Here is a 22660-nt window from a genome sequence, read left to right on the forward strand (position 1 = left end):
TTAAAAAGAGACAAGTTCCCAAAGCATGCATCTTGGTACAAGCACAGATACAGCTAGATCAGCATAAAGATACTTCTAGGGATCACACAGGGTTAGTGTGCCACTCTCAAGGGAGCACCACCAATTCCTGCTGAGACAAAACCAGACCTGGGGGAGACTAGAGAATTTTTTCCTTTACGTTGGATTACCAAGCATTCCTACCATTACTTCTGAAGGGGCACTTTTGTGCCTCCTGTTGGAGAGAGCAGTGGTGATGTGAGAACTTTTGTACCAGCACACCTCCACAGAGAAATCCTGAATGCTTCAACGCTCTCAGATCGCATTGCCCAGGCAGATCTTTGCCGTGCAGCTGTCACAGCTCTTGACCATCCTTCACATTTTCTGACCAGTAGCACGTTTTTGAAAAAATGGTTTACAGTGTTTTAGTTCATGTCACAGTGATCTAAGAGCACACATTGGATCAGCTCAGTTTTGTCTGAGTTGACTGAAGACTGAGGAGTGATTGAATTGAAGAGTGCAACAAAAGGCTCTCTAAGGGCTCACAGCCCTTCAGACCAGAGATGGAAAGTCTAATATAAGTCCTCCAAAATACAGCATAGCTATTTGGAACTCAGTGCCAGCAGCTTCACTCTTACTTCACAAACTTACTAATGCAAATATAGCTGAAGAACATTAAAATTGAGTTACAGCTCACTAGATTTACCCCTTACTTTGTGGGTTCTTTTCTATGCAGCTGTCTGAAGTTCACAGCAGCATTTCACTATTATTCTGGAGGTTATTTCCAAGCAGAAGAATTTTGTAATCAGATAAAACAACCTGAAGGGCACCATACAACCACAGAGATTCTGAGACATATTTACTTTGAAGAAAAGCAGCATGCAGATAACATTTAAGCACATCTCATAATCCTATGAATCTACATAGTGATGAAAAAGATCAGTTGGTTTTCAAATGTTAATGCCCTACTTACTGTTCACACACTGCTGTAGAAAGATGATCCGTGGTCTTTTCAAGGGCAGTCACACTTCTGTGACAGAATAAAGGTATTTCATGAAACAGTGCATGCAAAAGCACAAAATGTGTACAACCTTTATGGTACAGATCTTGCAACAAGGGCAGGTTTTGAATCTGTTTCAGCCACAGTTGAGTCCAGGTTTAACCTAATGAGCCTGGGTCCCAAGAAACCCACATTCTCCATGCACAGGTAGGCCAGTCACTCGTTAGCAGTGTCTTTTCAAAACTGCTGTGTTTAAATGTCACTTAAAGTGACATAATGTTGGGAGAAGTTCAGAGGAGAGAAAGAAGACTGGTTACAAGGATGGAAGAGTTTCCATGCACAAGATGGCTGAGGAAGGACTCCTAAATCTGAAGAAGATGTGATGTGTATGAAATGCAGTTCTATGAAGTCTGCGAGTCTATAGGTGGCATGCTGGAGAGGGAAGAAGGTGTTTCTGATTCTCCCAGTACCAGAGATACAGGAAGTCAAAGGGGGTCAGTGGGAGAATGAGATTCAAAATCAACACGAGCTGTTTGATTGTATCTGTTGATAGCATACCTGGGAATTGCCTTGGTAGATGCCAACATCTAACAAAGTTCTCAAAGATCACAAAAGAAAGAGCCACCAAAGCAACTAAACAGAGATTCTATGTTGCATTTTGCCCAACCAGGTTATTCCTGTTGCAAAAGCAAAATACTTGCATCTGCAACAGCACTCATTGCTACTATGGATGTTTCCCTCTCCTTCCATTAGGGTTGTCATGATGCATTTGGATTGCTCGAAGTTACAGGAAAATGTATTAAAATTAATACGTAAATTAAACTCTATGAACACACTAGGAAAGAAAACAGACACTTCAAACTTGCACAAACTAGTCTAACATGCCAATTCACTGTTTCATCACTTAATTCATGATGTTTCCAACTCACGGTTCTCTTATTCGTAATTCACAGCTCACCCAGCAATGAACAAAATAGTTACCTAGTAGACAGTGAGAGTGCTCATTCTTCCTCCCCCATCACTTTGTGGGTGTCCCGTTTCACACCTGGAGGCAAAAAAAGTCTCAGCAGTCTGCCTGCTGTTGGATCCACTTGAAAAGATTTTTGGGTAAGCTGATGTATTTATAACTTCCAGCTTGGAAGCTTGATCTACATAATTTCCGTAAGTTAGTGGATTCTGAGGAAACGGTCACACAATCAACAGCCAGGATTATGGCTGCAGGAGATGGCAAGCTGCAGGTGATAGCAGCTGCACAATGACCTCCTCCCCTCCCCATCAATCACATCCTGCCTATGTGTTGTGGCTTTAAGTGCTGCTTCCAGCACACGTCAGGGCCTTGTGTCCACTCTGTGGTGGCCAAAACCTGAGCTGGAGCTGCCTGAGTGTCTTCAAGGGGTTCCTTTGATTCCCAGACTAATCCTGTGAAGACCAGACAGGCACAACCCTGTTTGAGCTGGGCTGCAGGTGACTTATGGAAAAGGCTAAGCCAAACTTGGTCCTCCTCACAGGGCACACTCATCTCTCCCTTACTCATCCAGCTATCATGCCAGCTCCAATATACAAGACAATTCCTCTCCTTCCATCGACACTTACAGTATACTTTAGACGTTCCTCTTTCATAACAGGGATATTAACTATGGTTTTACCACTTCCTCTGATCTGGTTGTCTTCTGTTGCCTTCCTCTGTTGTGCCATCACTGAAATTCAGAAGTTAGCACCAGCAGCCACAGCCTTCTCCTTGGGAAAAAAAAGGACAAATATGAAAGCAATATGCTGAGAAAATGGCACAGCAGGAAGGAAAGTGCCCAGGAGGAAAAAGGGGCAGGGAGCCAGGTGTGTCATGGATTTGGGAGTGTTTATTGATTAGTTTCGGTTCAAACCAATTATCACTGATAATACCAGTCACTAGAAAAGTCAATGCTCAGTCACATTCTCTCATTTTGGTGCACAAATCAGATGCTGCCGTTGCTTGTGAAAAGTCACAAAGTCACAAAGCTTGGTGATAACCTAGCAGCACAGGTCCTGGGGCTTGTCAAGCTTTTAACCTGTAAGAGCAATTATCTAATGCCCTGGTATCTACTACTGGCTTTCTTTTAGTTTTCACTCTGTTTTATCCAATTGCACAGTGAAATGCTTGTTGTTATTATGTCCCTTTTGTAACTAGTAGAGAGCAAGAGCAGGTAGTTATTCCTTGTAGAATGAACTGTTTATGACCTCAAAATAAAATGCAGCATGAAGGTTCACTAGGATGGGATGGTAACAGGGGCCTTGACAGTGCAGGTGAAGGATGACGTGGGAGGTCTCAGGCTACAGATAGCTCACCAGTAGTAAATAACTGGTTGTCAAAGAGTGCAATATTAGGAGGTAGGTAAGAAAAATTCTAGATGTAAAAAAAGGAGACCAAACAAGTCTGAGTACCCAACACATGTAAAATACATCACACAGCAAATTAGGATCTACTGTGGAGCTGAATCAATAAAAAAAGAACAAGATGTGGAGCGTACAAGAAGTCTGTAAAAATGACCTCTGATGTACCATAGGGTGACAAGGAAGAAATTTTCTGCTGTGCTTATCCCAGCAAAGAGGAAGATAAACTCTCCCCAGTAAATCAAACTCTACTTTGTGGAGGACCTGGGACACTGGTGACTTGCTGTCACACACGCTCCCACCCAGACTGGAGACATGACAGGGGCAGAGAAGAGGTACATAAAAAAAAGCAGAGAAAGTGGAGTATGCTATAAAGTTTATGTGTACCAGTTTTACCTAATATAATTTGCACTATAAATGTTAGTATCATTGTAATAAAGATACAAGAACATAATTCCATCCCAGTTATTTCAGCTACTAATAATTCTCTGATTAAATTACCTTTAACAAGACTAACAATATATTCTTCCCAAGTCTGTGTAAGATGTGTTTCCTTTTGATCATAGCAACATTTGGAATGTGACAAGTTGATGGCAGTTGGAGCAACCTGCCCCACAGCTTGGATGTAACAAGTTGGTAACAAATGAGGTGTGTTTCAGGAGTGACTTTAGTTTGTATTTAGCATCCCTGAGCTGCTGGACTGTGAGAGCTGTGGAAGCAGAGGTTTGGTTCTGGACTATTTCCTCTGCAGTGCATCTCTGAGCTGGGATGGTTGAGGACCCAAGTTCAGCCCACTCAAAAAAGACAATGAAGAATTTGAACTCTAAAACTCTCTTCAGGTTCAGAACTCCTCCCGGTCTGAGGTTGCCAATATGTCTTCATTATTTATTGTTCACACCCTATGTGTACATAAAGTGCAAGCACAGCCCTCCCTGCTTCTCCAGTCAAGTTTTACCTGTGTTTCATGTGACAGCCCATGCACAGGCTGGCAAGTGGCTGAAATCCTAGAGGCCATCCTCATTTTGTCCTTAGGTTTCTGTGAGCATCTCGGTGCACAGTGAGCAGGCTGGTGGTGCCAAGGGCTGCTGACATCCCTGGTCTCTGTTCCCAGCCATCACTGAGCTTCAATATACCCCTCTATAAACTTGAAATAAAAATACTTCCTGTCTCTTGGCAAAGGTCATTCAGCTTAATGTGCGCTAGTAAAATGACTTGAAAGATTTAGCTGACAGAAGCACTCCTTAAAAATGTGACATAGGTAAGGTTTCATTAGGGGCAAATTGGTTCCTTAATGGTCTCTGACAAGTTAAAGCAAATTCCAGGGATTCTTTTTCCTGGCAGTAGCAATGTAAATCATCACCTTCTCCAATTCATTAGGTAGCCAGTTGTTGAAACAGAAGGAAAACCAAAGGAAAATTACCCTGTTTTTTTTTTTTTTATTTAAATAAATATAAGTTTTTCTCCTTAGCACCAAAAAAGATACTGTTATCAGCATGGCTCAGAAGTGCATTTTTTAATTTTTACAATGAAGATGCAGCAACTGATGTCTACAGTGCTGCTATGTAGAAGTAATTGATCAAAAAACAGAACACAACACACAAGTGCAATCAGACACGCTTTATTTTGAATTCTTATAACACTGTATTTGTAAAATGTCTGGAATAAAAAGCAGGTTTATATGCAAGAGCAGAAAATAGATATTTTTATTAGAAGATGTAGACCTTTGTAAGACTTCTTAATTTCCTAACAGAGATTGTCATGTTGCACTGACAACAAATTGTTCAGTCTCTTCTACCCCACAGGACTTGTATGGGAGACTTTGACATTGCAAAGTTTCTAATGTGGTCACATAAGATGTATATAATGAATGCAAAGGCAGAAAAACTGGATTTTCATCCAGCAAAGTAGAGTAACAGCATACCAACTGCATATGGGGTCTGATGAGGGTATGAAGTGAATACGTGTGAGTGCCTGCACATATGAAAGAGTAGGAGAAAAAGCATAGGGAAGCTGCAAGACAAAACAAGGGGCTGAGAATATTCTGGGGATAAAACATCCTGAGAGATGCTTCCAGCGAAGTGAGCTCTCCATGAAGGAGAACATTATTAATTGGAAGACAAAGCAGACCCTTTAGCTAGAAATACCTGTTTCTATTGCAGCCTGAATGATCTGCCATAACGTTGTGTAATTCAGTCTAAGAATTTATAACACTGGGTTCTTTATTTTTTTCCTTCCCTCTTCAGTGAAATACCAGGCCTTAATTAAAACTAAAGTTCAGATTACTCTGGCGAATGGAGTTTTCAAATTCCCTTGCAGCACTAGTGCAAAAGACCATAAATACAAGTGAACTACAGGAATAATATGACCTAGAATTGCCTTTAATTACATATATCTAATTTTAAATCATTCAGCATCCAGGTGCTTTTTAATGGTCTCCCCAGTCATACCAATTAGTTTCCTTTATCAATTTTTTTCAGCGAAAGGATGACCAAAATAACAATAAGCAGATTTAAACCTCTCCATCAGCCATGCCCTCCATGATATTTCAAAATACAGCTAAATGAGAGAAGAAGGTGCCTTGGTTCATGGTTTCTGAATCTGGACACTCAGCTCACCATACACATGCCTCAAAGCATCAGAATTCAGGCTTGCAATCATCTTTCGTAAGCCTGGTCGCATTGGGATAAATTTTACTTCCCAGGTCAATGTAGAGTTCATCGGGATTCTCCTGAATAAAAAAAAGAAACATTTCAATATTGCAGTCAGTGAGCCAGTGCTCTCAACCTGACACACAACTGGAGAAACTGAAGGTAGATAGTATAACATGGCTCAAATTTTTTATGTTTCACTCATTCTCATAAGCGTCATATAAATTACTCTCTCCATCTTCTATTCCTCTCATAACTGACCCTGTTAAAGCCTTTTCTAGCCTTTCCTCCAGGCTAATTTTAAATTTCCAGAATGAATCCATTTTCTTCTGCCTCCTGTCATTTCCTCTCATGATCACTTTCAGAATGACCTTCTTTATAGCTAACACATTTTTTTCTGCTTTATAATTCCATTTTTCCTGTTTATTATAGCCTATAGACTGGTGGTGATTCCTTAAATGGTTAAATAAGTCCAAGTGTCCAGGTCATTTCCCTGCAAACCCTATGAGATGTTGAACCCCTCTGTCACTTCTACCCTGAACCACCCTGCCACAGGGGTGGATAGCATCAGCAGATCTCCTCAGTGGCCCCTTCAGATGACTTCTTCATGCCCATACAAACAGGTCAAAATATTCTTGGGAGTCCTGCTGTTGTTGGTTACTCTTCTACATTTTGTATGACTCTTGATAACTCATATATAAAACAACAGTATTCTGCACTGTTCTTGATTTTCAATTTTTTTTGATAAAATTAAGATGCATGGAAAGCCTCAGGTATTGGGTTTCTGTGTTTCCTCAGTGCTTTCACAAGCTTCTGTGTGCAGATTTTGAAGCCTGATATTTATTGATTGATTGATTATGTTTGGTGGATGCTGAGATACAACTGCTCCAAAGGAAGCAATGGACAAAGTAGTGTAGTGGGGATCTATTTATGAAAATGAATGATTTTTTTCCTCAGCATTAAAAAAGAGTGTTCCAAGTTCACTGTTCTTATCTCATATGGTGTCCTGAAAACAACTGAACAAAGTGAGAGCAAAGCAAGCCTTAGTTCAGTCATTGTTTCAGATTCTCATCTGGTAGGATTTGGTTCTCAGGTGCCATGTCCTGTGCCAGGGTCAGGACAGAAATGTCTGCCCAGGCTTAGCACAAGCTGTCACTAGACAAGAAACCTTAATTAGCTCTAAATGAGCTAGCCTGGAATCCTCCCACCTGAGTATTTGTTTCAGTGCAAGTCTGCCCCTGGTAAAATGAGGTATTCCAGCTCCTTAGAGGGTAGCTCTACATGGCACTGCATTGCATTTCGCATATACATATAGAGGTACCCTGGGGTATGTACCCACTTTTAGGGAAAAAAAAAAGCAGAGAAAGATCATGTTTTTGATGTGAGCATGTGCAGACTGCTACCAGCAAGTATTTTCCCTCTTTTTATCTTTGTTATTAATGAGAGAGACTCTGTTCCCCATAGCTGGTTGGCTTGCATCCACCAGATGCCCACTGAAATGGAATCATGACAAACCAGTGACTTCAATTGCCGAAGAAAGTAAAATACCTTTTACAGTTTAGGGGAAGTATCTGCAAGAGATTATCTGAATGGAGAGTGAAGTTATTATATAAGTCTGCTGTGCAGACTACACTTCTTGAGCAGCTGTGGGGGGCCATATTCTCTGAGGATGAAGGTTTTTGGGCCACAGCTTCACAGTGCTCCAGTGAGAGAGGGCAGCACTACCATCACTACCATCTTTGTTTTATAGTGCTATCATCTCAGTACGTGTGTGTGTGTGTGTGTGTGTGTGTGTGTCTGTGTGCACCTGCAGGACGAGAACAACTGTGCTGTGAAACCAAACCTGCCCTTTCCTGTCTCTCTACTGTCCTGTTTTTAAAACAAGTTGCTTCTCACTACAAATGCTAATACTAGCTTAGCTTTGACATATAGAAACACCCAAAATTACTTACCTGCTGGTGTGAAAGTATGCTTGGCTATAATCCTTTTTAGCACTATCCATCACTGCCTGTTTAATTCTCATTTGTCATGCAAAGACTATGCCCTGTGTAAGAATTGCTGCTGCCAAAGGCTTTTCCATAACTCATGCTCCTCATCTGTCTGAGGCTAATAGCTAAATATCAATATCTTTATCTATATATAGACTTTATGAATGGTCAAGACTGAAGCCCCCAGGCCACTACATTACCAGAATAATGTTGTATCAGCTGGGTCACACATGACCTGTTTTGTGGAGCCTCTTAAGTTATACAGAAAAGCTACATGAAAAGTACACAGAGGCCAAAAACCTTATCCCAACATAGAACCCTAAACTATCCCACATGTAACAGTCCCTAGTAAATAGGGAAGTGTTGGAAGGGTGGGGAAAGCCTAGAATGTGTTTAATTCTCTTTGCAAATGGAGCAAACCACCCTGATCTGGTTTCCCTGGGAGAGAAGTCAGTGATGAATGATTCTTCATAATATGCTGAGCCATCACCACACTGGAGCCATTTATCACTTTGAATGCATGGAGACAAATGTGACTGTTATTTAAATAAACTACAACTGCCCCTTGCTCTGTCCTCTGTGTGTATCACCTGCATCCTACGTTCATCTCAGAGAAGTTAAATCTTAAAATGACTAAGCTGATCCACTTCCATTTTCAATGCTGCCAAGGGCATTACTGAAAAGGGGAAAACATGGTGACTCTAAGGAAAATGACGTGTGTTCCATGAGTCATTTTTCTCCCCTAACTCTTGTGCCTTTGATGCACCTGATCATTTCTGCATCCTTAAAGGTGAGGGCACTCCACAGCAGCTTTTGGATAGAAAAGGATGTAGAACAGGGGAGGCTGGCACAGCTGTGCAACTGTGAGGGCTATTGCCACAACTTGTGTAACTCTTGTGGACCGTGCTGAGTCATGCTCAGCAGCACCTGTGACATACCATGTGCACAAAGCAAACACAGTATGTTGCCCTTTCATGGTTATTTTTCAATCAGCTCCACTCTGGAGATTGGTTTTGATCTTTTTATCCCGCTCCCAGGTGCAGTCAGGCTCAGACCTCCCCTGCCGGCTGCAGAGGATGCTGACAATTTATGCAGCTGCTGAAGCACAGGCAATTTTTCAAACTCCTTTTACACACACCTGGGGACCATCAGCTCAGGTAATGATAGATACTAAGCCCAGATAGATAGATGCCCAGGACTAAGCAATAGCCTCAAAATTTTCCAAGTTTCTCCATTATATACCCTTGGCTAATGCTAAGCTCGTAACACTGAACTCAAATGGAAAGAGGATTTACAACTTGCTTAGCGTAGGGTTATCATGGTGTCAGTGTAAGGTGTGACTCTGAAAATAGTGGAGGTGGCTTTCCTTTTCCTTAGGTCTGGGAGCACCCTGTGCTGGGAACATGCCTGTGTGCCAGGGCAGCCCTGTGCAGTGGAGCTCCTGGGGGGAGCTGTGTGCTCACATACACGCTGCAGCTATGTCAGCAGGCTCTGCAAACAGCACACATTTTTGTGTCTTGACATGAGCTTGAAAAGATCATCTGAGGTACCTGAACGTCTTGTATAATCATGATTAACATGAGCAGAGAAAAGCCCTTTCCGAAAAACAGCGCAGGGGTCTATTTGCACATGCTGAGTGAGCGGCAGTAAACACTTCAAGTGCAGGATAAATCTTCCTCTCTGTGATAGCGACTTGTAGGTGCTATTGTCAAGTGCTAAAAATAATGTAATACAGTGAAAAAGTGAACCTGGGCTGCACTAGCTACTACCCACAAGCACTAACAATTCCTCCAACCCTGGGACTGAACAGATGAAATGCTCTCGCAATCTCTTTGGGTAGCCCAACTTCTACTGACTGTTGAGACCTATAGCTCCCCTGTGTATTGGATTTTAAAGTACAGAGAGAGTGTTTGAATTAAATTACTCAGCACAGCATTAGTTAAGTGTCTCTTGTGAGCTCCCTACTGTGAGCAAGCAGGGGACAAACTCCCAGCTGGTTGTTCTTTCTTCCTTACCCAAACTGCTTTTTTATTGTTCTCAGCACGCCAGGTCCCTCAAGGCGGAGCGTGACGTTCTCCAGGTTTTGTTTCAGAGGATTGGTGAATTCCACAATCACAGATGCTTCCTTACCAGCTACCAGCTCGCCTTTGGTCTGCAAGACAAGGAAAGGTCAATGCACCAGAAACCAGGAATAACAGATATACAGTAGTGGCAAGGTAGAAGAACACAGCACACAGCAAAACAGCACGAGGCAAAGGAAGCCTAATGAGAAGAAAATTGCTGGATGGCACATTTTTCCACCCATTGTATTTTTCCCTCAAACCACATGGCAGATCAAGAGGCAGACCCTCATTTCCATAGGAAACAAGAAATCTGCAAGTACAGTTCTGGATCTGAGAGCCTAACTGAGGGACAGTACAGCTGATGGGGCTTCTCTCCCAGACTCTGCCCCACTCCTCAGGCTCCCCACCAGCACTGAAGTGATCTGCTCAGGACATAAGCTCTAGAAGAGAATGGCAGGTCTTACTACATTGAATTGGAAACACCAGACTATGTGGTTTCACCCTCAAAATGGTCATGCCCATCTTCCCCTTGCTTTTGCATTCTCTTCTCGTGCTCTGAAGGGTTTCTAACGTTGAATATGTGCTCTGTGAAGGCCTGAAGGCCAGTTTTCCTCCAAACACTGTGCAAGCAAAAGAGCAATACATTTTGGACTGGAAAATAGTAAACTTCCAAACAAATGTGTTTTTAAACAACTGCTACATGCATGGGGATTTGGGGTTCCTTATTCCCCCGGAAATTCAGCATTTCTCACAGAATATCTGTACTTGTTTTGCTTGGGCAAGGGTTTTCAACTTATGGCTGGCAGATCTTCCAGCCCACTTCATGGGGCATCAACTGATTTAAAGGGCCTTGAGAAAGGTAACCAAGAGAAACAAGTATCCTGTCAATAAATTTAAAGTGGTGTTTTAAGGAAGCATGACATTTGCAAAAAGCTGCATAGACTCTGGTCTAAGGGATTACTCCATGCCAAAAAACAATAAAATGACTGGAGTACAGGAGATACAGCTAAGCTCTCAATGGCATTTGGCTATCTGAATGTGCCAAAGGACATCACTGGCATTTTCAGAACTCTTGGCTCAATTAGAGATCCTATACTTCTTATTTCAATTGGCCATTTAAGATCACTGGGTGTGATTCAAAATCATCCTGAAGTCCCACACTTGCAGCTGAGACCCTGATATGTGTTTGCTGGTCTAATTTTAGTAACCCGATCTCAAGCTTAGAATATGATGTAATTTCCTCAATTGTTGAGTTTGACAATCTCCTTAGACCAATAGAGAAAGATCAAAGGTGCATCTGAAGACATCATGGGAGACACATTTTTTCATTCTTCTCACTTTCACATTAAGAAATTTGGTCTGCCAGTCAAGTTCACTAAACAAACTTGACAAGAAAATGAAACAGATAAACTCCAAACAGAAAACAGAAATCATTACAGAATCAAAATAGAAAATCTCAAGTTTCTTTAGAACGCAATAAATCAAAATTTCCTCTATCAATACATGCTCACACACATGCTCACATCCCTCCCCCCTTTTAAAAAAATCCAGCTTTTAAAATTTCAGTGTATTTTCATACATCACAAAGAAGGAGAAAAGAGAGAAACTTAGTTTTACGTGAAAACATGGATTTTGGACAACAGCCTAGTCTATATGTTAAAAATCCTTTCTTCAGAAGAACGGGGAGGATAAACTATTTTGAACATCTGAGGTGATGTAGATGATGTTGTTTTTAAGTATTGAATTGAAATAATTCTTTACTTTTAAAATTTGGTTATTGAAGACAGGTATTTGAAGTAGAGTTTATTTGTTCTCCTCTCTGGAGGACAACTTTTACCTCCTCTCTGGAATGCTCAATAAACCAAAAATATTTTGTTTGGAAAGATAATTATCTGATCAGAACACCATGGTATTTCTAAAGACCACGAAACAGAGTATAATTTTTAGCAAACTTTGCTGTAGCCTTGATCCACATATCTAAAAAAGCTTCTTTTTTGCATAAGGCTGCAGTTGATACATAAATTATTATATGAAAACCTGAGCACTGGTTGAAATAAATATATAGAGGGGAAAAGTTGTATAAATTTAGATTTCTTTCAAGGTCCTGAATTTTACAGAGCTGTATTCATGCTTATATAAAGCTTCCTGAACACGTGTCCTGATTTTTTTTCCTAGTATTAGGAAAAAAGCAGATCCAAATTTCATAATTCAAAGCAGATGAAGACTTGGTGCTTTTGAAAACAACGCAATTTATTCGAATGCTTGGTTATGAATAGAGAAGTTTAAATCCCAGTTTAAGTGGCTCATTAAGTTAATTCCAAATAAGTTAAAATAGCTTGTCTTTGCCATTCAGCATGGACTTGTAGTATCACAAGCATTTCTTTTCTCCATTTTCATAGGTACCACATCCTTGTCTGCAGAAATGCTTCAACTTTCAGGGAACACCAGTGACAATACATTCAGAGTGGCAGCAAAGCACTGAAATCCCAAGACATTGTCCTGAATCAATGCTGCTCATTCAAGTTTGGAGAAACTTTCCACAGTACCTGCAGAAGCTCCTCCAGAAAAATCATTTCAATAGCAGTGTTCTTCATTCTTCAGCAAGAGGCCCCTGTGCTGTGTTGCTTTAAATGTAATAGACTTCTGAAGTGGTTAAAGAACTTGAGTGACGTGAGTGAGTAATCTCTCTTACCCTGTGAGCTTCTTCTGCTTTCTCAGATGTTTTCACCTCTTTCCCCCTCTGAGATAATTTCAGGTCTTCACTACCAGTGCTGCTGTCAGCCTCTCTCTTCAACGTAGGGACACTCCATATATACAGGTACTATATAATGTACCTACACACCCTCACACACTCCAGACAGCCACTGCTCTGTAAGGTCCATGTCAGATGCTCTAATGTGCATAAACACACACACACTCCTCCACCCCACAAGTCAATGCAACACCCTTGTAGAGAATACATCCCTTCCACCACAACCTTGAGCTACCTTGATCCGCAGGGTGGGAATTTCCAGCATTATCGCCTTCTGCACGGCCAGAATCTTCCCCGTTTCATTGATCCGCGCAGTCACAAAGAAATGAAAGGAGGCTTGCTCCAGCAGGTCACTCATGTACTCACTTGATTTGATCACAATGTCAAAAGAGCTGGCTGAGGAGAGACACAGGAAAGAAAAAAGGCATCTGAAGCAATCTAATCACCAGCTGCTCCTCCCATCATGGCCAGTGCCAATTACATGAGTGCCTTGGAAAAGAGGTGGCTTATGAGCCATAGAATGGCTTTGATTTTTTTTCCCCCAAACTAACTTAATTTCTTTACTACACCATTTCCCCTCTAATTTTTCCCTCTTTCCATTTAGGCTGTGAGCTTCCAGAGGCAAGGGCTGGGTTTGTGCACAGCCCCTGCCCAGTACCCTCATCAAGGTCCAAGTCACTGTTGATGGTTTCTGGTGCTACCAGAAAATAAATGAGAAGGAAGGATGGAAATACATATCTACTGGGAACAAAAGTCTAAACCAGCTTTTGAGTGACATTCCTGTAAATGTTTGCTCTTTCAATTTACTCCTGTTCTTTCTTTGCCTCTCTTCCTGGCACAGGGGTGCCACGAGAGCATCAGCTGGGGGCTGTAAGCATGTGCAGGCTACAAGGGAGATCACCTACTCTCCAGAACATGGCTGGATATCCGCCTTTCTTCTACACTGGACTTGCCTGCAAAATTTAGTAAGAATGTTTTCCTGCCACCACCATCCCCTCCAGAGGGCTTTCACGTGATTTCTGACAATAATTATTGGAGGGAACAAGTCCCTGTAGGCTAGACAGTTGACAAGCAGGGAATCATTAATTTTAACTATATTGAACTGCAATTCCCAGACCAACAATGGTGTGAGAATGTGATGCAGAGAATCAGACCTGCTAACTAACTGACCAGGCAAAATATATAGACCTGGAGCTCTTCTCTCTATAAACATTCATTATAACCCTGGTAAACACATCAAGATCTCCCATCTGTTACCTATGATGATTACTGTTATCTGTTATTTGTATTGTATTTGTGACATGACATACTCTGTAAACACTGAGATAATTGAACATGGGTAAATGACATTCACCCCTTTTCGCTCTTTTGATCCACTCACATCAAAACCAGTTCCTTGATTTGGTTTCAAAGCTATTCCCTTGGTGGCCACCTGACCTGGATTTACTAGGCCAGCCTTAAATTTACTTGATGTGCTCCTCCTGCTCCCTCCCTCTCACTCTATCTTGTGCAAAAGAATTTCCCATAATACCTTTAACTGTAAATTATGAATCAGGCAAGGTATTTCTCATCTGAGAAGTAAATAAGTAAATAAATTAGTTATAAACCTGGAGAAATTTACTTTACAATGGAAGAAAAGACAAACTTTTCTGTTTAAATTTAATCATTGCAGGGGAAAAAAAGAAGAATAGAGTTCCATTGCCTTAGCACTGGTTTTTCTGATAAGTTGTCAGTACCACTTACTGTAACTGGGAAAGCCAAGGGAGACACAACACTGAGTTGCCTTACAAGTTTTTCAAAAAAACAGAGAAAACTAAATATAACTCAGTATGTGCAAGAGCACCTTTGAAGGCACTGGAAGGTTTAAGCTATTCAAATCCTCAAAGATGTTTTCAACCCACACAATTTCTTTAATCATTATTCTGAGAATTATTCATTCATTTCCTGTTTGAAAACTTAGTTTGCCTCATGCTTTCAGTATTTTGGGCAGGAACAATGCCTTTAACACATCTGTTTAGCCTTGTAATTTTTTGTTGCACATATACATACACACATATTTACACACACACTTCTTGCCCTGAACAAAGCCTACAAATCCTGCTTGGGTGCCTTGGAAGGTACCTTCCCATTACATCCCTGACAGATTGTTCTCATGCACTTGCAGATAATCACACTACCTTCCTTCACACTGCCCACCTGCTCAGACACTATTTCTGATTCCACATGTACTTCTTCCCAAGGAAAAGGTGAAAGAATTCATGCTCAGATTTCATGTATCACCTTCAGAAATTCAGAAATGGTGTAATTTCTGAGGAGTTTTTTGTCCAGCTGCAGAACAGAGTGCCCCACTCTGTTGATGACCGTAGCTCAGATGTAAGCAAATTCCCACCTTGAAAAGTGGGAATAACTTTAAAAATCTCTCATTGGACAGAAGCAGTGACAGGGACATACTCTTGGTACACATACATAAAAATCCATGTTCTGTTCTTTCAGGTGCCTCTCCCCAGTCGGCACTCTCTCACCATTGCTCAATTCAGAGTTTTCAGCACTAGATCAAGAAGCCTTTTTCTTAGCTTTTACTTAACTTAGAAAAAAATGAATTATTGTTTAAACATCTATCCATTTAATTTCTTGCAGAGAGGGGCCAGGTGATCCTCAAAGCACTGCAGAAGCTGTATTTTAGGTAGTAATACCCTACACAGACCTTTGGTACAAGAGCAGACATAAACAAGTCCTGGAACCATTCACATATCACAGCCAGAAAATGTAGCAGGCACTTCTCCTACAAGATGACTGAATTGTCCCCCATCAAAGAAGCAGCACAGAATTTAGACCAAGACTATTGAAACTGATTTTTTTTACTGTAGCTATTCAACTCTCCAAAAGTTTTGCAGTATTTCAGATTATTTAGTAACTGATATAAGTCACTACAAACCCTCACTCTGTGTTTTGAGTGCATGTATTGGAACAACCTAATGTGCATTTCCAGGCCCCTTGCAAATGATCCACAGTTAGAAAGAATCAGCAAGCAGCTCTCAAGTCCTTTGGTGTCCCTGCCCAGCTGACAAATGTTCCTGCTCTATCATGGCACATTCTCATTACATATAAACTTTTTAGATCACTGTAAATACGAAATCCTGAACTGCACAGTCCTCCAAAGACAGATATTCACTTGAATCTGCTCAGAACTTGTCAGCTTCTACCAGGTAAGACAGAAAATGCACCTTTTTGTCTCTGTACATGACACCCTGTGGAACCAGAACTTCCCCTTCACTTGCTGAAATGCTGCTAGGAAAATTAAGGAATTCAAAGGAAAAACAATACCTTGCAGCTTAATACCTGTACTCCTTTGATTTCTTTTGTACTGAAGAAGAAAAATTAATTCCCAGACATGAAGCTTGGTGTAAAAGAGCATTATGCAGGAAGAAACAGCCTGAAGAAAACAGCCTCAACTTTAAATGAAGGGCCTGGTATCCAGCCCAGGGTAGGGAGTGGATCCTTCTGATACCCAATAGAATATCCTAGCCCTAGCTACTAGAATTGGCTCTATCCATGGTGACAGTAAATAACAGAAAACAGTTAATTTTCTAGCAGTTAATAACACAGAAAACAGCTGCGCAAGGCTTACATGAAGAGGGTTCCAGTTTTACACTGAAAGAGTGCTTCTTGAATTCACTTTTTGTGACTCCTGTATAGAACACTGTGTTGCCTGAAAGGTAGGTAGTTGCAGTGTAGGAGTTGCGACTTTTGTTCCTGAAAGTGATAGTGACTTTAAAGTCATGGCCAAGGACTGCCTTTTGTGCCTGGAAGTCCATGTCAACATCTGTCTGTGGCTGGTACGTGGTATCTTGGATACTTTGCTTTTTAACACCATACATCACAGCAGTCTCAAGAGCCAGTCTCTCCTCGTCTGAGCCTAGGAATGAATGAAAACCAGATTTAGAAAAGAAACAGAAGTGCAGCGTTAGCCCACCTACCAGTCATAAGTGTGTGCCTTCCACAGTTTGTAGTAGCTGAAATGAATGGATGATGACAGTGAACCCTCCTGGGGTGACACTGGCAGTGGGAGAACTTCACAGCTACCAAGGGAGCTGGTGTTAAAGCCATACCAGACAAACTGATGTAGCTGAATTCCTATCAATACAGCTTCATTGGTTTGCTCTCTGTGAACATCTCGCCTGAGTAAGAAATGTCTGAACATCCGTACAGAAAGCCTTGAATTGTTTTGAATGATTTGAGTTGCTCCATGACTAGCCTTTATTTTTACTACAACTTACTTAATCAAAAGCATTTTACAGTAGCAAAGTTTGTGTTTTGTTTATGCCTTATGATCAAAACACCTACAGTGTTTTTGAGATGGAGTTACATATACAGAATTCCAGAGGGCACTTTGGCAGCTTTTAATGAAGCTCCCTCAGTGGACAGATTGTCCAGGGCCTGACTGACATAAGTCTACATCCATATGGTTCCAGCTCATTCCAGTTTACCTTCTCGGAACTTGTACTCCTCAGTAATGTCCATCATTCCATCACCTCCAACTTCCTTGGTCACAATCAGCTGCCCAATACGAGTTGTGTCAACGTTTTCTACCACTTGAGTTCCATTTTTCTCCAGTCTTGTGTAAAAAATGTCACCATTCACCTATGGAATTGAATGAAAGAAGATTGAGATATATGGAGGTAGAGAGAGGAAGTCAGCCTGTCTCCCCCAAAATAATGACACATTGACTTATGTCCCACTAATTACTCATATCGACATTTCATGTTTAAAATCATGTCATATGCTGAGATGCATTTCACTATTCACAGCTCCAGAATGACAGAGAGTGTAAAGTTTACAAGGCTACAGAGAGGTCATTCAAATTTGGGGTGCACTACTACACATTTTTTGTACCAAGTAAATATTTAGAAATAAAGAGGTGAATGTTTAGTAGCTAAAATATCTTCATTCTTTTCTGTCCTATGCCATTCACAATTCAATTAGAGAGGAACTTGTTCTGAAGCATTTCAATTCTGGACATGCCTCCTCTGGTGATGCAAGAGGTTAAAACTCTAGACCAGGCCCTCTATCTCCTTATTGAGATATTTCCCTCTCAGATCTGTCATTCAAATCACCCATGTGAGATCTCCATGACCCGCAGCAGCCAAAAGGAATGTGGTGAGCAAAGAGAATGAGCGGCTAGAGCTAGTAACACATTCACCACTAGCTAGTGGTGAGCTAGTGACCCATTCAGCATAGCTGAATCTTGGAAGGAAAAATGACCACAACCTGAAGTTTCGATGAAGTCAGAGGAGATTTTTCTTATTATTACACTGGGGAGCAGAGATGAGAGAAATCTCTGTCATTCATTAGTGCCATATCACACCTGCTGGCATGTCAAAATATAATGATGAGATTGTTCTGTGACGTGAACTGTACATGAAGTAACTTCTCAATCCATAAATTGAAGTGGAGCCCTATCTTCTGTCTCACTGATATCATTCATTGCAGTAAAAATTTTCACATATATACCTCAGCATAGACAAAAGGAGCATCAAATTGGAAACAAACGTGACCATGTTTAATGGCTTGAACTGAGGCTGGACCACACCTGTACATACCTATGGAGAGAAGAGAGACAAAGTGAGAGACTAAATAAATTAAAAGCATGCAAAAATATTATGTTTTCTCAAAAAAAAAAGAATTCTTGGGGTTTGACAAAATCTCCTAATAGGTTACAGGAACTCCTGACCAAGAAACAAAAAGCTTAATTTTGTTACCAGCCCTGCAGATAACACAGACTCGAGTCTGAAACAGCCTGGTGGTTTGGTACCTTTAATGGCACTATAACATCCACTGCAAGTCTCAAGTGCTTGAAATACAGTTACAGCTGGTTTTGGTTAAAACAGATAATTTTGAGACAACTCAGGTACACCACAGGCTGACAAAGATCTCACTAAAAATTTAAGAAGATTGTATTTTAAGGGCTGGGAAATTAAGGACTGGAAAGAAAGCAATGACTCTTGCCTCTCCTTCCTACTGCCTGATCATGTAGCTTAGTTAGGGCTGCATAAAGTAAAGGAGAACCAATTTGATCAGGTGCCTGTATAGGTACTCCAAAACATGAGAAGCCATCTTTGGCAACAGGATCACATCTCTTGTGGATCAAGCAGGACTTTACTCATGCAGGATTTGGTGTCTCAGGGCATCATGAGCAGTGTTATAATAAGGATAGATTTATTTTAGAGTTCAAAACAAATCAGGAGAAGGCCCTAAGGTGAGGGTGGTTATTTGGGTCAAGAAGTTGTCACTGGCCATACGATGCCAGGTGGCACTGGCTCAGCTATCATCAACTCATTGTTTGAAACAGAGCTCCCAAACATTAGAAAGTGAGCTAAGGAGGACTTCAAGAAGTATTACCATCACTGGTTTCTTGAGGTGTCCCATCAACAACCTGCCATCCTCCAAAACCAATGGGAAGGTCAGGTCTGGTCATCCAAGCTTCATTCCAGCAATGATAATTCCTTTGACAAGAGATGGGGCCAGTATATTAAATTCTTGGAAAGAAACACACAGACCAAAACAAATCCTCTGTATTTATGTCCTGGCATTGCTTCAATAACACCATTTGCCAATTCAGGGATAAAAAAGTTTACTCTTCTAAGAGAACAGATTTTTAAGTCTATAAGTTTGGTACCTATCTGTTAAAACCCGAAAGCCACAATCCTTCATTGTAGTTTCTTGACTGAAAGTCAAGAAGCTTTTTGGATTTTTCTAATGTGTTCTGAGTGTAACTGTCTCAGAAAATATGCCAGTGTTTGGAGATTGTTGGGGTATGTGAAAAGCTACACAAACAAGAATCCCTTTCCAGCCAGACACCTCCACTTCAATCTGCCTGCTAAAGCAAACTTTGAATCTTCAAGCCAATGAAACATGGTCTGCTTTATAGTTATTCAGACTGAAGCTTTGGCATCTCTTGTGAAGAGATTTGGGATCAACTTTGCAATGTACAATGTGCAGTTTTGTTTTCGTGGCTCAAAACAAGCATGCTTTGCTGGCTTCCACGTTGATTGAGAAAAAGACCCTGCATTGCCTTTCTAAAACTATCTTCCCTGGGGATTCTTTGTAAGTTGTCCCCCATGTGTCATGCCAATGCATGGTGTCAGAGCTCCTAAAGCATACTTTTCATAAAACCCCCCTACAACCACTGTGGGGCAACTTACATCTTTAGGGACTAGGACAGTGACCCAAAAAATAAAATTCTGAGAGTAGTTCATCTAGGCTCTCAGGGTTAAAATGCTCTCACCTGGCTGGATGCTCAGGAGAATTAAAAAAACAGCACAGCACCATCACAGTCTGCCCTGGGCGTTTCAAAGATGAGAAGAAAAGATGGGCAGGTGTTGTAACTTCCTGCAATGCTACTGACACTCAAGGGAGAGTACCAGCAAGAAAAAAAGATAATCTGGAAAGAGGGTCTTTCAGTAAAGCCTGAAAAGTGTTTGAATATCATTACTGCAAAAAATAAAAGAAGGAAAGAGTAGAGAAAGGGGCAATTTTGCTTGCAAATTATACATATCCTACAGCAGATCTGAATAAAATTACATCTGTGTAGCTGCTGATATAGCCTCTAGTACACGCAATAATATTAGCAACCAAAACCAAAATGGGGATTGTTAAACTCTGACCATATTAATAATAGGTGAAAACTAGCTATGAAGCAGTCAGAAGGATCTGAAGCTTGTCTAACAAGACATTTCAAAGTGGAAATGAAAGCTTGGATCAGGGTAAAACTTGTCAGTTAGGAGAGTTAATGAAGCAGCACTACAGAAAAAGGAATTATTCAAGGAAAATGACGCACACTCAGAGAATTTTTTATGCTGCTGAGGGTAGTCAGTGCTGAATCATGCTCACGGAACTTTGCTGAGGGCTACCCGAGAATGGGGACACACTTCATGGAAGGTGGGTATTTGCAAACTGCTATGCCAACATATGAGAAAGACAATCCCTGCCCTGAAGCCTTCACTGGTTCACCTTGAATCAAAGTCAGATGTGTCACTGGCTTTACATTCTGCGAAAGAAGAACCTGAAGAGCAGGCAAAAGGAAAAGATGATAAAAAGAAGCTGGGAGAGGGGGTAACAGGGTGGAAAATGGCAGATCTACTTCAGTTCTTTAATCAGGTAACAAAGTTTTTCTATATTTTGTCCTGTATTTGTCTTAGGGACAGGACCTTTCTTTCTGGTTTCTATTGGTGTAGTGCTGGACACAACAGGATGGCAATTTCTTTAGGTCTGCTGCCATGCAAATAACAAATACACATAAGGATATAAAATCTGAGTGGACAGAAAGACACTGCTTATAGAGCAGTGAGCATTAAGGGAAGGAGGATGAGGGAAAAATTTGCCTTTCCAACGGTAGCAGAAACTTCCCTATACAAGTGAGCATAGCTGAGGAGCTGATTCCGTGGCCTTAATTTGTTGAACTGATTCTATAATTCTTGTATTCTGCAGCAAGCCTGAGACATTAAAGAAAGCAAGATTGGCAATAGAGATCAATGTAGTGACCATTAAATATTTACACAGATAATTACGGATAGACTAAACAAAGCAATGGGGAAATTAATAAAAAATGACCAGGTGGGTTTTATGCCTGGAAGACAATTCAAGAACGGTAGTTTGTATTGCTTATGGGACAGGCACATGCTGGAAGCAGCTGCTGCCCTTTTATGAGCTAACAAGTTCAGGCATTGAGGTCGACAGGGACTGCTAGGGTCAGCCACTGACAATATTGTTGAAAAATTAGAGCCAAGTGATCTGGGAGTAAACAGGAGAGCAGAGGTCTCAGAAGGGCATTCTCCACAGCCCGTGTCTCCTGGACATGGATGAACTCCCATGGGATTGGGTGACATCAAGCAAATTTCTGCTGAGATGCTGCTGGTGATCTGCTTGGACCTCACAGTAGGAGTGAGTCTTGATTCCCATCCAAGACAGATATTCTTTAAGTGTCTTTATATCATCATTAAGAAAGACAAGGAGAACAGACAGTACTGATGGTCCCAAATCCGGCCAGATTTATAAAAATAACTTTGTGCAAAGTCTGTGTAATTTTGTATATGTGTTTTGTTAGTGGTGGTGTTCTTTCCTATCCTGAGGGAGAAGACAATCTTTAATAAAAATAAATAAATGTCAGATAACATTCAGAGGGAGCCCCACACTCAGAGATTGATTGGACTAAAAATCCTGGCTCCAAGAATCCCTGAAGTCTGAGAGTATTTAAGACCTGAACACAGATCAGCTCCAGCAATACAAGGCTAGAGTACAATATAAATGATATATTAATAAAGAAAAAGAGCTTTGCTTCCAGTTTGCAAGAGATTATAAATAAAAGTGAGAAATGCATTTTAAAAAATCATTATAAATACCTTGAGCTTGTCCTCTTAAAAAAAGAAATAATAGAGACATTAAAAATAAAATCAGGGTTAAGACACAAGTCATTAGAAGTCAGCATGTGGGCTACCAAGGAGTGTTACAGAGTAATGAAAAGAAAGGACACAGAGGAGAAATGAAAAGAGGTGTATATATTAAGTCATGCCCAAAGGGTTATGTGCACCATGTACTAATAAATGCGCTGGGAGGATAAAAGGATGAACAAGGCAGTTAAAAAAGTTATTAAGTTAAGGAAAAGCAATGTAGGATGGAAGGGTGAAATGCTGGTGTAAAATTGCATATGGATTTCACTGGGACTAGGATGATTTTGGATGATCTGACCCTGTCCCAAAAGAATGCAGGAAAAAAGAGATTAAATTAAGAAGTCTTGTGAAACAGGTGGGAAAAATAGAGGTAGGGAAGTAAAAGGAAGTGTCATAAGT

At 40.9% G+C, this 22660-nt stretch overlaps 1 protein-coding gene across 3 annotated transcripts in view; it reads right to left on the reverse strand.

The window, feature by feature from the left end:
* Window positions 1–4966: 4966 nt before the first annotated feature.
* The window catches only part of F13A1 (coagulation factor XIII A chain), a 58400-nt gene continuing 40706 nt past the window's right edge, over window positions 4967–22660 (reverse strand). For all 3 annotated transcript variants that reach the window (XM_023919971.2, XM_023919972.2, XM_086901113.1), the window contains exons 9-15: window positions 19215–19318; window positions 18327–18415; window positions 17303–17456; window positions 16444–16731; window positions 13051–13211; window positions 10016–10152; window positions 4967–6092 (exon numbers count right to left, since the gene is read on the reverse strand). In XM_023919971.2, coding sequence (XP_023775739.2) covers window positions 5948–6092; window positions 10016–10152; window positions 13051–13211; window positions 16444–16731; window positions 17303–17456; window positions 18327–18415; window positions 19215–19318 — 1078 coding nt within the window. In that variant the 3' untranslated portion in view covers window positions 4967–5947. The remainder of the gene's footprint in view (window positions 6093–10015; window positions 10153–13050; window positions 13212–16443; window positions 16732–17302; window positions 17457–18326; window positions 18416–19214; window positions 19319–22660) is intronic.

The sequence above is a fragment of the Cyanistes caeruleus genome, chromosome 1 (assembly GCF_971803275.1).
Source record: "Cyanistes caeruleus chromosome 1, bCyaCae1.hap1.1, whole genome shotgun sequence".
NCBI classification, from domain to species: domain Eukaryota; kingdom Metazoa; phylum Chordata; class Aves; order Passeriformes; family Paridae; genus Cyanistes; species Cyanistes caeruleus.